The sequence below is a fragment of the Aquila chrysaetos genome, chromosome 11 (assembly GCF_900496995.4).
Source record: "Aquila chrysaetos chrysaetos chromosome 11, bAquChr1.4, whole genome shotgun sequence".
NCBI classification, from domain to species: Eukaryota; Metazoa; Chordata; class Aves; order Accipitriformes; family Accipitridae; genus Aquila; species Aquila chrysaetos.
In genome coordinates this window covers 31,496,077-31,510,327 of record NC_044014.1, presented here as the reverse complement: position 1 = coordinate 31,510,327, position 14,251 = coordinate 31,496,077, and the positions used below count along the sequence as shown (strand labels likewise).

The 14,251-nt window shown below is 37.1% G+C and overlaps 1 protein-coding gene and 1 long non-coding RNA gene across 10 annotated transcripts in view; one reads left to right on the top strand and one right to left on the bottom strand.

Moving 5' to 3' along the window:
- The window catches only part of LDB3 (LIM domain binding 3), a 130,213-nt gene extending 124,918 nt beyond the window's left edge, over positions 1–5,295 (top strand). For all 8 annotated transcript variants that reach the window (XM_030031016.2, XM_030031022.2, XM_030031021.2 and 5 more), the window contains one exon: positions 558–5,295. In XM_030031016.2, the coding sequence (XP_029886876.1) occupies positions 558–647 (90 nt within the window). In that variant the 3' untranslated portion in view covers positions 648–5,295. The remainder of the gene's footprint in view (positions 1–557) is intronic.
- Positions 1–14,251, bottom strand: part of LOC115348403 — a 58,125-nt gene that overhangs the window by 42,953 nt on the left and 921 nt on the right. Inside the window, exons 2-3 of one of the 2 annotated variants that reach the window (XR_003925812.1) lie at positions 12,506–14,145; positions 8,486–8,558 (exon numbers count right to left, since the gene is read on the bottom strand). This is a non-coding gene — a long non-coding RNA (uncharacterized LOC115348403). Of the gene's footprint in view, positions 1–8,485; positions 8,559–12,289; positions 14,146–14,251 lie in introns of those variants that run through there. The other variant, XR_003925811.2, reaches the window with a different exon arrangement.

Sequence of the window (14,251 nt, the reverse complement as noted above, 5' to 3'; positions counted from 1 at the left end):
TTCAATGATACCGGCTGTCTGAATGACTCACTCCTTGGTCGCATAAGCACCTGTACCAAGACAAAGTAATAATAGGAATGAGTATCTAATGGTACCATGGAAGGATGGTACCCCTGGGACCATGGCACCTAACCAGAGCTTTTGAAAAATCATACGTTAAAGGATCAGAATCTAGGTCTTAAAGTCTGAGCTAGCTGCATGTACTCAAGTGTGCCACTATCCTTTGATGGTCTACACAAGCACTGCTGGGACATGCAGAAGCTGCCTAGGGGATTGTGTACCCAGACTTCATTTTAATGGAAACTAGTGAACTTAGTGGGTAGTGGTAGCAGGAAAGTACAGAGCGGAGACCTGAAGCAAACCAGAGCCTAACCTCAACATGGAGTAGGAAAACTACAAAGACATGCACTTTGATCCAGGAAATCAGATGCACTTTTGCCAAAGACACGTGTGGGCAGAAGAGAAATACAGTTGAAATTGATAATCATGTCTTTCTCTCCCTCTCTCTCTTTTTTTTTTTTTAAATGATTCCTGATTGTATTTATTATTAATTCTAGGTATGCCATGTGAATTTGGAAGGTCAGCCATTCTACTCCAAGAAGGATAAGCCACTGTGCAAGAAGCATGCCCATGCCATCAATGTTTAAAAGAAGAGTTGGTAGTCAGTAATGCTGGGGAAAAACAGATGTCTAACTGGGCAATCATAAAGTTGATAACCATGGCTAGCATTTCGCTTGGTAAAAGCTAGGAAGTTGATACTTCTGAATTTTAACTTTAACCTCTTTTGTAAATGCAGAACATGCTTTTGCAAGGTTCATACAAAAACCTACTGGATGAACAGTAAAAACAAATGAACTAGTCCATTATTAGAGTAACAGTTGCGGGAAATATTGAAATTAACTAAAAACTGTAATATAAAAAGTAATGTGCAAATACCATTTCAAATGAACTACCCACAGCAGTTTTACTGCTTAGACCACACACTAGTGTTTAAGAACAACTGGAAAAAAGACCTTTTTGTAATAAGTCGTTTTCTTTCATAACAAGAATGAGTAAGTGCCACATGTACAATAATCTGTAGAACCAAAGGCCATAGCTTTCAAAGGGAAATAAATAGATTAGGGTTTCCTCTATGAAAAGTGAGTGCTATTCCATTACATTGTGGTGCTACCTCACAGCATCAAATATTTTAGATTCTTTCCAAATAAGAAGTCTGCCTTGAATCCATATGTAGCTGGGAAGCCTAGGAGACAATCCGTAACTTAGTTTGAAAATAAAATGGAAAGAGTATAACACCTTCCATAACCCAGTAAGATTGAGAAAAGCATGTTGGGTCAACCTTGCTAGTGCACTTGGCTTATACATGCACAGTAGATGAGTTCACTTTCAAATTGTAATGGAAAAGGACAACTGGCTTTCTCCAAATTGCTCTTACATTGAACGGAATGGAGCTGGCTAGAAAGGCCAGCTTTTAATCCAAAGCCGGTTTTCCTTTCCTCTTGTGGAAAAAAATACTCAAAGTTGCTTTGGTTTCTAATTCCCATTGATATCAGTGGGAGGTAGGAATCTACATCTGGACCTTCACATTGATGAACACAGAAGACACACATGCAATCTAGCACAGCTAGAAGTGGGAGATAGCTTGCAAAAGTTCCCTACTCTGTGCCACAGAGTTAGGAAAAGGGCATCTTTTTTTTTTCCTATAGTAAATAAACATTGATTAAAAATTCATAAGGCAGCATAACACCACAGGCACATACTCTTTATTACTTTTGTTAGTTTAAGTGCAACACATCCTGAATTGTAGTAGTATTTGCCGTTGTAAAACAGCAGATAGGCTCCAACAATTAGGCTAACCATACAGTCATCTTTTCTAATATTTTAAGAATGACTTTCATGTTGTTCAAACAGTTATTTATAAAACTTTTTTTTTTTTGCAAAAGAGCAATACAAGTAGTACTGATAATACTTTTGAATTTTTAATTTTAAATATCAATCACTTTTGTATTGGAGACAGCAGTTCTGTCTGATAGAAAATAAGTTAAAATGGAATGTCTGATCACTATTCAAGTTTTACTAATTTTTTAAAGTGAGAATTATGATGTGTGTGTTGACAGCTTGCAGTACTGACAGTTTTGAATTAGTATTTCTGAGGCTGAGGATGCATTCTACGGGCCACATTCTGGTGCCATCTGCACCCTATTTTACGTTGTGTTTTGAGTAACAAGAAATTACATAGCATTGTCTGCCTTTTCCCTCCTATGGGTAATGCCCATTTTAAGAAAATTGGTGTGTCTTTTCAGGGATGAAAATCTATCCAAAGCTTGGGGAACGAATAAAAGAAATTTGGTGTTCTAATATGAGAGTTAAGTTAGCTGCAGGCAGTCCGCATCTTGGACAAAAATAACAACCTGAACTGCCTGTGGCAGTTTTGACATGTATGACCTGTATTTATTGAGTAGGTATCTTAGTTCTCACTGATCTTAGCAGTGGTCTGATCTGAGTGCTACAGGGTCAGATTTTTGTATGCATGAATTATTCTAAAACACTAGTACATCATATGCAAAGCCTTTTTTTTCTATAGCAAACAAATTTTCTGTTTTCAGTTGGTGCTGGGCTGGTGTGAATATGGTTCCATTGATTACAAAATCCAAAGATCTGGCTCATAATATTCTCTAGAGGAATAAATTGTAATCATGGAAGTTAAGTATTTTTTCACTCATATGACTTCATTAAATGCCTTTTCATAACAGTGAGACAATTCTAGATTTCCTTTTAATTTTTGAATGTCATTCAACAAAATGGTGTTTATTATTCTCTGTTATTTAAGAGAATTAATATCAGCATATTATATACTAACACTGCATTGAAGATATTCTTTAGGCAGATTTCTGTGTTACCCACTGACTGGGACTAGTCTCTTATTGTCAACTTCAAAACAGGGAGTCAGACTCCTTGGGAGGACACAAAATGCTAGGGCTTGTGATGCCTCCGGAGAATTTCATGAGGTCTTTCACCTCTAATCTGCATGTGTGTATATGTGTGTGTGTGTCTCTCTCCACCTTCCCCCTCGATGTCCCTAAAAGCTCCCTTTTCACTGGCAGTGTGAAGGATAAAGCATTTTAGGAGATGGCCAGAGATGGAGGGCTGCAGCTTAGGCAGGCATATGGTCTGTGAGGAGGTGGCGGTAGGCAGCGCGGCTGTGGCTGTCTCTTCCTCATGTTCACAGGGGAGCCCAGATTGCTGGCTGAAGTGGCCCAGGCCAGCCTGCTAGTTGCTGGCGTGGACAGGGCTGTGGGACACAGGGGTCTCGGTGTGCACAGGGGAAGGGATGCTTGGATCAGAGAAGGGAGAGCACCTGCGGCAGCCAGCCAGCTCTGGGGGGCCTCTGGTTGAGTGTGAAAAGATGAGGCATTGAGGAGATGGGAAGCCCTTACTGAAGCTGGGGTTGGAGGAGGGGGAATAGCTGGGTAAGGCGAGTTTCACTAAGTTGACATGTTAGATAGTTGGGGTGGGGCAGAGGGGGGAAGGGGGGAATAGCCGGGATGACTCACTACAGTCAGGGAAAGGGCTTGAAGCAAGAAATTAGGGTACAACTAGCTCACAATAGTCCAGAGAGATAGTATAAATATGTATAGAAGGGGTGAGCAAGGGGGATACAGGATCCAATCTAGTAAATTTGAAGTCGGTACTGCAGGAAGGTGAATGCAATGTATGTAAGCACAGCTGAGCTAGCTTGCGGAGTTGCAACAGTGAAAACACAGCAGCACAAACTTCAGTGGGGGCCGTACCTAGCTTGAGAGACTCCTGAAAATTTCCTTTTCAGTGGGAGCCGTACTAACTTGAGAGAGTCCTGAAAATTTCCTTGGGCAGATAACCTGCACTATTACACATGCCCTGACTCCAGCTGGTGTCTGAGCAAGTGAGATTAAAGCTAGTTTACATATCACTATATGAGGTACAGTGATATCTCTGAATGAAGAACAGAGATACCCTGAGGATTATCATGTAATAAATTTCCTGTTTTGACTTGTGCTGCTTCATAATGTGGTCCAAAAATAGGGAATCCACTTACCCACCCTTGATATCTATATTAAGATATAATTTTTGCACATATCTGAACCAGAAATTTGTGAAGAATAATGTAGTATTTTAACTTTCACAGGGGTAGAATACCACATAACTGCTGATACTCTTCTGCCACACGTCACCTTTGTGATATGGAGGGGGAAAAGATGCACAGATATATATATAAAAACCTCAGAACAGGGCCTTTCAACTATCACTGAACATAAATGCTGTACAAAAATATGCAAGATGAATAATGTGTACTTGTTTATGTTTTATGTCTTGTAATAGATGCCTGGGACAAGTCCTAAGTTCTTCTAAATATTTGTTTTCATTCTAATTAACGTGGGTTTTACATAATAAAACAAAGATACTGTACCTCAGAATGACCAAATTAAAAGACCAGTCTTTTTTCTAATAAAAAATGTTCAATAACTTTTCAGTCAAAGGTTTCAAAAATTATCTTTATGCTTTTTCTCTTTTTCTGTTCTTTTTGCAGAACAGGGTAAATTTAATGTTTCCAAAGAAGACTGCTTTCATTATCTAGAAAAAAAACCACTCTTAGGACTTTTTTTTTAGAAGTTAGGTTCTACTATATTGGATTTACACATTACACATTTCTAAAATCAATTCAGAACAAGGAAAATATTTTACTTTGGTCCTTCAGTGGTCAGTACTTTGGGTGAAATGTTTTGTTAAAGATTATTTGTGTTTATGTTTAATAATGTGAATGTCCACAGCACTGAACACACTCATCAGTGTCTAATGCTGGGCACGCTAATGTTTATTTGCAATACTTGTCTCCTGGTAGTAGATATTAATTTGTTTAGTATTTATAAACAGCAGAATTTGAAACTGAGTGATTTCTTGCCTGCAGTGATCATATTAGAAGTCTAGGTTTTATCATATATTGACAGGTTGACTTGAGGCCACAAGTGCCCTTGCTTTTTTCCTAAGTTCTTAGTTATTTCAGAAACAGAATGTAGTGTGGTTTATGAGGTGTGAGTAACTACCTTGCATGGATTATCTGTGCCAACATGAATAAAACAGTATAGTAATAAAAGCAATGTGCAAATACAGTTAAAGCTTTATCATTTGGGCATATTTATTAATATGACACCTAAACAGCTGACAGCTTTCAGCCATGTAATACTGATAAGAAAGCATACACAAACTTGTACTCTCTACTTCAGACGTGAAAATAAAAATTAAAAGCATTGGTTTCAACTTTATTGTATATCAATCTTGAAAGTTTTATTAACCAAATAATGCTGTTTTAAACAAACAAATGTTAGCATGCTTAAAAGATGTAGTGTACTAACAGTACATGTTGTAACTTAGCAAGACTCGTATAGTCACAGACCTTATTGTGTCAACAAGTACTGTTTATAGTAACTTTATAAGGAATGGGTAATTCTGTCTTAGGTTACATCGATGCATCTGAGAACAAAGTTTACATAAGTTCAGGCGGTGTTCCTCCATTTCTTAGCAGAAGTGACTTTAAATAATATACAAAATATTTTAAACGTCCCCATTGAGCTCTAGTGCCAAGAAATACTTCCAAATGAAAGGTATCTTCATATAACAATGTGGTTTATAGAAGTAGCCATTTTGTGCATTCCTAATGTGCACCCCTCAGGAATGCAGGAATTTTAAAGATACAACTAATTATATTAAACCTAATTAAGAAGTTAGATGATAAATGGACAGACTTGGCTTTAGATGGCATTACAAAGTACAGCATCAGGAATCACAACTTTGTGCACTTTGATTTTATTTACAGCCCTAATTTCTGTTTACAATGTGCATAAGGAAAAAACACACTTCAAAAGAATGAACAGAACATATGCAATTTTCTGTCAGTTCAAAATTGCTGTTTTTCAGATTGTGTGTTCTGACCTTTAACCTTTGCACAAGACAGTGGTTCCTAAACTGTGCACTGTGATCCCTGGAGAGTTCAGCTGTTGGAAGGGGAAGCAATAAAGACACAAGCATAGCACTGTGCCAGCTAATAGGGTGCAAAAAGTGAACAGAGCAAAGTTCGTTAGAAAAGGGCATGGTGTAAGATATCTTGACAAGTGTTGCATTAAGAGATTCTTAATAGAAGAAAGGCTATGATTTGCTCTGAAGAAAATGGTGATTTCAAAACTATAGGCTTTGGTATTGTTCCCCCCCCCCCCAATCACGAATCTTAAATTCAGCCAGTTTCTGTTGATTAAGAAACTAAGGAATGTGTGAATAAGATTGCTGAAACCATTATTGAATACACAATGAAATGCTTTGTTCTCCCAGCCAAATCAGAGAATTATGGATGAGATTCAGATTATATTCAGGCATAAATTCTCTGCTGTATGCCTATAAAACATGCCCTTGGATAGCTGTTAAAAATACAGTTCCTCCTCCTCTTAGGAAGATTACATCAAAAGAAAACAGTAACAAACGTGTGTTGTACTAATAAGGACTGTCAGACTGAGTCACAAGACTTTTCTGTGTAGTAAGGACAAGCAGAATGAATTTTTTTTGAATGAAGCTAAACTTTTGAACAAAACATGTTTTTTCCTTTAAAAGTTTCCAGATTTAAACTGTTAGGGAATAATAAATTAGTATGCATAAAGTATCATTAATAGATCTGCCTCCACTACAAAAGTATTTTCTAATCTTACTACTTTAGAATTAAGATTGTTTTCATTAATGACAAAAGTGTTACGGAAATTCTTTTGCTTCCACTTAGTTTTACTATGCGTAGTGTTACAGAAAAAGAGTTGAGGCCTTTCTGAAACTGAATTAATGATATATTTTTCTTTTAATTAGAAGATATAGATAAAAATACAACTTTCAATTGAATAAAGGTGATGGTCCTTCCAGTGCTTGTGGAATGAATACTGCTTGCTACATGAAAGCTAGGAAACTTGCTGTTCTTCTAGAATGTTTTATTCTTATTGTGCATAAAAGAAGATGTTTTGGATTTTTAGGAAGCTTAATGAATATCTATAGCCATAACCAAGGATCTCATTTCAGAACAAAAGAGTGATTTACAGGATTTTAATTCATATAAGATCTAATTGTACGTAGACTGGAAAATTATGTTGGGATCAAAGTTTAGTTTGATTTAAAGAAGACTTAATGTTGATGAATGCAAGCATTCCTATATGCATGTATGGAACATGTATGTGGATTAAAACACTCAGAACTGAGGCTCTGATTTCCTTTAAGTGGATGTGTTTCATACCTGCAGTATTTGAGCCTAGATTGTTGTTATAGTTCATTTACTATACATAGCATAATAATAATGCATTAAACTGAGCACACCTAGAGTCCTAGTTTTTGTTATCAGTTAGGCATTCGTGCTTTATGAGGTAAAATCCCTAGACTTATGATAGCATAGGAGATGTGGGAGCAGAAAGAAGGGCACACATTTAAAATTTGGCTTCATATAAAAAAAATGAATTCAGGAATAAAAATTTTATTTTTGCATTATAAACAAAGACCAAATATATTCTTTCACAACGAAATGTTTTTCTGCAGTACCCAATGCCACTGGTAGGCCTGCATGTTCCCTGAGCCATTTTCTTTTTCTTCCTGGAAATTTTTCCCTGTACTGATTCTGAGGACATAATAAATTTCCCTAGGATTTCTGCATGTGTGGAAGCCTGACCAGAGTTAGTGTTACACATGCTTGTAAGCTTTGTAACAATGTGGGTTAAAAAGTAATATAAAGTGCTGTGCTGCTAGCGTGAGTGTCTTCATTCAGCCTACTGCATCCTGGAAATACCAGATTTACTGAGATTTATTGTGGATACACAATATATACAACACTAATTGGAAGTTTCTGCTTTACTGCATGTATGCTACACAGAATTTATGCTACACTGCACATACTTCTGGCCAAAAAATCCTTGCAAGAAATGTGACAGCACTAGCCAAAAAGATTCAGGTTCTAGCTATCGCATCAAATTTAGCATACCTGAATCTAAACTGTGTTGTTATGAAATAATGACAGAGCATAGTTATCCTTTGAGACTGTATGCATAGTGCCAGCTGCTGCAGCAAAAGGAGAATAGGGCTGTATTTTATGTGGATGATGATTTTCTGCCATCTGTATTATGTAAACCAGTTTCTGGAATGGGAGTTTTTCTGAGTTGCCATTCTTCTGTTACTTTGTTGTGACGCCAACTAGACTGAATTCAAACTTGCAAAGATTTCAGTTCATTTGGCAGAATTTATTTGGGCTTACATTGAAGGACTCCACGTTTACTCAGCTTTGTGTTACACATCTTATAAAGGATTGGAAACAGTCTGGTGGTGTTAATTACACCTATGCACACAACCATGGACTTTTAGGTTAGGAGGAGCACCCTGAGAGATTAAATTCTTGGTAGCAAATACATAACACATTATGCACCTTTTATAGACTTACGTGGCTGGTGGTTGTTGGAGACTTCATTGATTTCCTAAGCAGTCACAGAAGCTGCTCTCTGTTCAGAAGTTCTCTATAAAGAAAGAGTCAGTGTTATTAAAAAGTAGATATTTAAGTCTAGGGGCAGTATGTATCCTTACGGTTCAGATTTGCACTATTTAGTACAACCTCAAACAGTTTTTCCTCCTATGCAATTCTCAGAAAAAAAATTAAAGAATGCATAACAGTGAAATGCTCGGCTGTTACTACTCCTCCCTAACTCTGGGTAAGAATCCTCATCCCCCTCCAGCTTAGGGAAATTCACTGGCACAGAAAAGTATAAATTACATCTCTGTGTGCCAGCTTCAGAGAACCTGGCCACAAATACTTAAGCTGAGAAGATTTTACTCATTCCTTTAAAGGACAGTGACAAAGGTTCCTGCTTTTTCAGATCTCATAATGTAAAAAAAAAAAAAAAAAAAAAAAAGAACAATTTTTAAGGCAAAGGATAGTTAAGTAAACATTTATTTTAGACTTTCATTATTAAGTGCAACTACTTAGAAGTCAACAATTCCTATCAAAGAGGGCACATGTGAAAGTAGTAAAATGAGATAAAAATGTAGGAGAGTGAAAATGCAAAGAAAAAGTAGCTTTTAGCATAACAATTAACCACCCAATCTACCCTTCCTTTATTTATCGCAGGATAATTCATTGTAACGGAATTAATGGTGAAACATTCAGTAATAGGCCTTGGTAAGGAAATAGGAGCAGTGTATCAGGATATCCTTTTTCCGCCACAGAGTACCAATACTTTCAATTTTATATACAACGGAAGTAATTAATTGTAACACAAAGAAGCACAGCTGTGTTTCCTGATGGTCACACATGCAATAGCTACTATTGTTTAGCATTTTGAGTACGTACACTGAAAACTGTTCAACTGCTTTGAACATTTTATATTTTGGGGATTTAATTTTCATTAGTAGCTTTTGAATTTATAGTGGAATTTTAATATGCTATTATCTTAGATCCAATCCTGCATCCCTAATCAGGTAATTTTTTGCTGATGCAAGTGGGAGTACAAACTGAATGAGGTATAGCTGCCAAACACAGAGATTTGCAGACACAGGCCAATTTCTCATTGGAAGCAAAGGAAGTTATAGACTATTTGTCAGGATTTGCTTTTAGTTGTATGTCTTTCTTTAACTTGTTCAAGTTCCAGTTCCAGCACATATTCAAGTATCTTACAGACTAAGGGAGAAAAGCTTTGTTGCTATGCCTTTAACTTCAATACATATTTTCAGACATTATTAGCCGACTGCTGTAACTGTAACACAAGCATATCATTATTAATTTAGTAGACCTATATTATTTTGGTTTTGCTAGAATATGAAAAAAGAGGAGAATAAGAGTGTTTTGCTGCATTTGTTCTTATTTAAGAGCAATGCATTAATGGTTAAAGATATGTTTAGACTGAGAAAAAAATTAAGGATTTGATTAATTGAAATTATTTGGTTCATTTGTTTTGTATAGGATTCAGATCTGTTTCATTCTAACAAGCTTGGAGGAACAGAGCGTTTTCAGTTGCATAAATGTCCATCTTTGTAAATCTCTACACTACCCACTATAGCTGCCAGAAACACATCCACTTGCATCCACGCCTCTTGAGGACAAAGCTGTTATACACACCAAGACAGAAATTTTCTGTATTGAAAAGAATTCCCCTTGTTTAACAGCAGGTTTAAAAAACATTTCCTCTTTCAGCATTGGTTCGGTTTCTGTTGCTGAAAAGGATCATTATCAAGAAGTTAATTTTTTGTTACAAAGCCTTGAGGGGATGAAGCCTCAGCATCAGTAGGAGAAATGTTAATGCAGTGTGGTTTTGGATCTCAGGATTATTCAAACTTGTAAAAGAAAATAACAAATACCTCTCATAATAAAAGGCGGAGGAACACAAACATATCTTAGATGTACTTATTTTCAGAGAGATGCTAATAATTAAACTTCCTTGTAGATCATTCGGCACTGCAGACTGATAGTTAATTCAGAATATAAATTTTAAAATCAGCACTAGAGTCTAAATACTTAATCTTCTCAGAGGAAATAAAGACTTTCAGGATTTTATTTGCATGCATTTAGGGGAAAACATATTACTAATTCTCCAAACAAACTGATGTGAGTGAAGCACCCAGGTGAAGCCTCTGCTTGAGCCTACAAATATTCTCTTTTTCTGTGTAAGACACTTGATGTTCTTACTACCCAACGTTGGCTTTAAGAAAAACAAAATAATTTGAAATGTTTCTTTGTATTTAAAAGGAGAGTTGTCTCAGGGTTTATTATGGCCTGGTGAAAAGACTGCAATATGGGTTTTGTACCTGGAATCCATAAAAAAAGAAATGTACAGCTCAACTAGGCATAGGAAGAAGAAACAGAAAAAACAAGAGGAAGTTTGGTTCTTGACTAGCAAAATGTCTCCTTAGAGCACTTGTAACATCAGGCTGAGTGCTCCTATTACTACAGCCCTTTGCAAGTTGCATTCGAGTTCCCTACTACACAGCTCAGTAAGGAATCCGTTCACATCCTGCAGTAGCTGCCTAAGGCACATGACAGGTACAGCCATTATGTCTTCCTTCCTCCCTGTCCACCTGCACAAGGCTAAAGAAGAATCCGGTCTGCAGAAGCCCAGAAGTAACCCCGAAATACACCAAGTACTTAACTTGTGGGAACAGTTTCCTGTTTCCTTGTGCCTGTGCTCTGCGCACTGAGCTGTTACACTTTGGAGTATCTCCAGAGTGCTCTCCAGTGCTGCACTGTGCTCAGTTCATCACGCTTGTTGGATTGAAGGTTGGCTGGGCCTCACAGTGCTGATAAATACTTTTGCCTTTTTACTATCAGTGCTTCACTAGCAGAAATTAAAAAAAAAACCAACACCTTTCTTCACAGCTTTGATTCTGCCTTATTGAATTAATTATGCTTACATTTAAAACACTTAATAAAAATCCATTACATTTCTAAGTAACAAACAGCTGAATAAATTTATAATCAAAAGAATGTGCTTTCAAGTAAAATAATTCTGAAAAAAGACAAAGCCAAATTCACGTCATTTTAAGTGAAAAAACTGTGTCCCTGGCTGAAGGGTAATATTCTTTTAATATGTAACATGGAATATTTATTTTGGTAACAGTAACAGAGAAGTACTCATCTAATTGCAAACAGTTTTCAAAGATATATTTGGACTACAGATTTAAGACATATGAATTCCAGAGACTGAAGGGAAGAAGGATCTACAAAGATAAAGTCCTATCACATGGATGACCTTCTCCTGATATAAAACTCTTTGTTCTTAAAGATCTTTAGATATTTAAGATTTGCAGTTCCCAAGTGATTCCAAGAACTAATAAGAAATTCCTGGAGAGGAAATGACAAAGAAAGCAGCTGGAAGACTATCCAATTCATGATTTAATTATTTTTTTTTAAATACAGCTCTCTTCATCATGACAGTCAGTCTTGAACTGCTTCTTCTATATTTCATGTTAGACTTCCACATGCCATCCTGGCCAAATGTTGAATGAACATGTTTATTTTCGGACTACAGTGTCTTTGAGTGCTGCTCGATTAACAAAATAAATACTTCATGTTACCAAAACCTGATGTGTCCAAGTTTTTTACAGATTCCTAAAATCTTCACCAGGTGAGATATCTGTTACTGGTAACTAGCTCACTGGAACTCTTGTGTCTTTCCGAGTGCCTATCACCTAAAATGTTCATCTTCTGGTTTAAATAGGTATCTCTACCTATCCTGCAAGGTAAACAAAGCAAAACAAATCAGGTTTGATTCTTTGTGGTTTACTTGACAAGACTCTTAGGTTAAATTTCCAGTTACTTTCATTTGGGGAAATACAATAGGGTTCTTCAGGTGGTGCATAAAGAAAACTCTTCCATCATCAGGTCAAACATCTCACACATCAGGATTGGTCAACAATCCCCTTCTCACACACAGACCACTGTATGATGGTAAATGAGGAATTTTAGTCTACTCACATTGTTTTCATACATAAATCTGTATGTTTTGAAAATGACAGTTTATACCTGTATGAAATTGGAAACATATTTTAAGTACTGCACTGTTTTGAAAGACACCAGTACTTTCCATGTGATGTTTCATCAGACATCTATCACAATCTGAACGCTTTCTAAGGTTGCTACGATTCATCATTGTAGATCAACACACAGTTCTGTCTCCTGCAGCCCTAATATTGTTATAATGTACTTTACTTTTACTGACTTTATTCTGTGGTTAAGACAAGTATTTACACAGTGCTCATTTACACAGAGAACAGGCATATTGGCTATGGCAATGCAAACTTCATCCCCAGCAACACTATTTCTGACCTAACAGGGACTATCACTTGTGCTATCTTCAGTGCCCGAGTGCCTTGAAAAGTACTAGCTGAGATGGCAGTTTCTGCAGTGTGCAAGTTTACTCACCGGGAATTGGATGAAAATAGTTGATCCATTTCACACAAGGGATCAAATAAATTTCAAGGCTAGTGGCTTTTGCTAAATTCATGCATACTGGATTTAAATCAATATCCAACCTCCGAAAAGAACAGGGCTGTATTACCACACAGATTATTACTTAAAGAGATGCTAGCTCTAACAGCTTTGGTTCTGGTTGGGAGCACACACATGCATGTTGCATTCTTCTTCCATATTGAGTGTCTATTCTGTTGCTATAATCTGATAGTAGACAGAGTGGAAGAACAGCAGGCTCATATTTTCCTTTGAAATTATAAACATCAGCATACAAGTTCTGTATTGCTTGGCATGAAAGCTGTGAATTTGTCTTTCTTGCAGGCTGTCTTTTGTTTTGAACAGACAGATTTTTCGGGATGATGGTCATCGGAAAAAATTTTCTAAATGTCTAGTAAGACAAGACCTGTATTTTTAAATGCCTATCACCGTAGTATCTGGCCACCTACACTTAGTAGGTGTGCCTTTAACTGCCTACATTTTAAACGACTCCGGGAAGTTGATAGGTTTGAAATTTTACTTCCTCTTTTGCCATATAGGATGGTATGCAAGCTAAGCACTCACCTAACGATCCATGGGCATAACACTTGTGAACGATATTGCAGAGCCAGTGCTCTCATCTTACATTCAGAGATGACAACACTCTGGAGTGGAGTACAGAACATTTACAAGTCCTGTCTGATACCAGCACGCAAAAACGGAACTAGGCTGTGGAGAGGTCAACAGAATAAACAAGCCCGTGTTTCCCACAGTATATGCACATGTGGCTATTTGGCACCGACAAGTGGAGATCGCTTCCCAATTGGTTATTCTCTAGAAAGTTTATCTGGGCAGGCATCTTGACACTGGCAATTGCTGGTGTGTCCTGAAGGCCTAAAGGGTGTTTTGGTCTGCAGTAAATGGAAACTGAGTAGGTTTGTATCATCCATATGATCTTCACTTCCCCCTATAGTCGGCTTTGCATTCGTGACGCAGAATAACCAAGTGACAGGACAAGTGGAAGGCAAGACCACGTCAACAACACAACTGCTGCCACTTTTTTGAGTGAAAGATTAAAAACAGCAGCCCAGGTGGGAACTGTGCGGTCTCCTTGTCATATGACATACTGTCATTAAAGCTCCTTCTGCACTGCTGCTGGGAGATCTCACCTGAAGACAGACAGACAAATTATTACTTTGCTAATTTGTCCTCATGATGAGGAGCTTGGAAATGCAATGCAAATCATGGCCCTCAGCAACCTTATCAGCGAGCAAA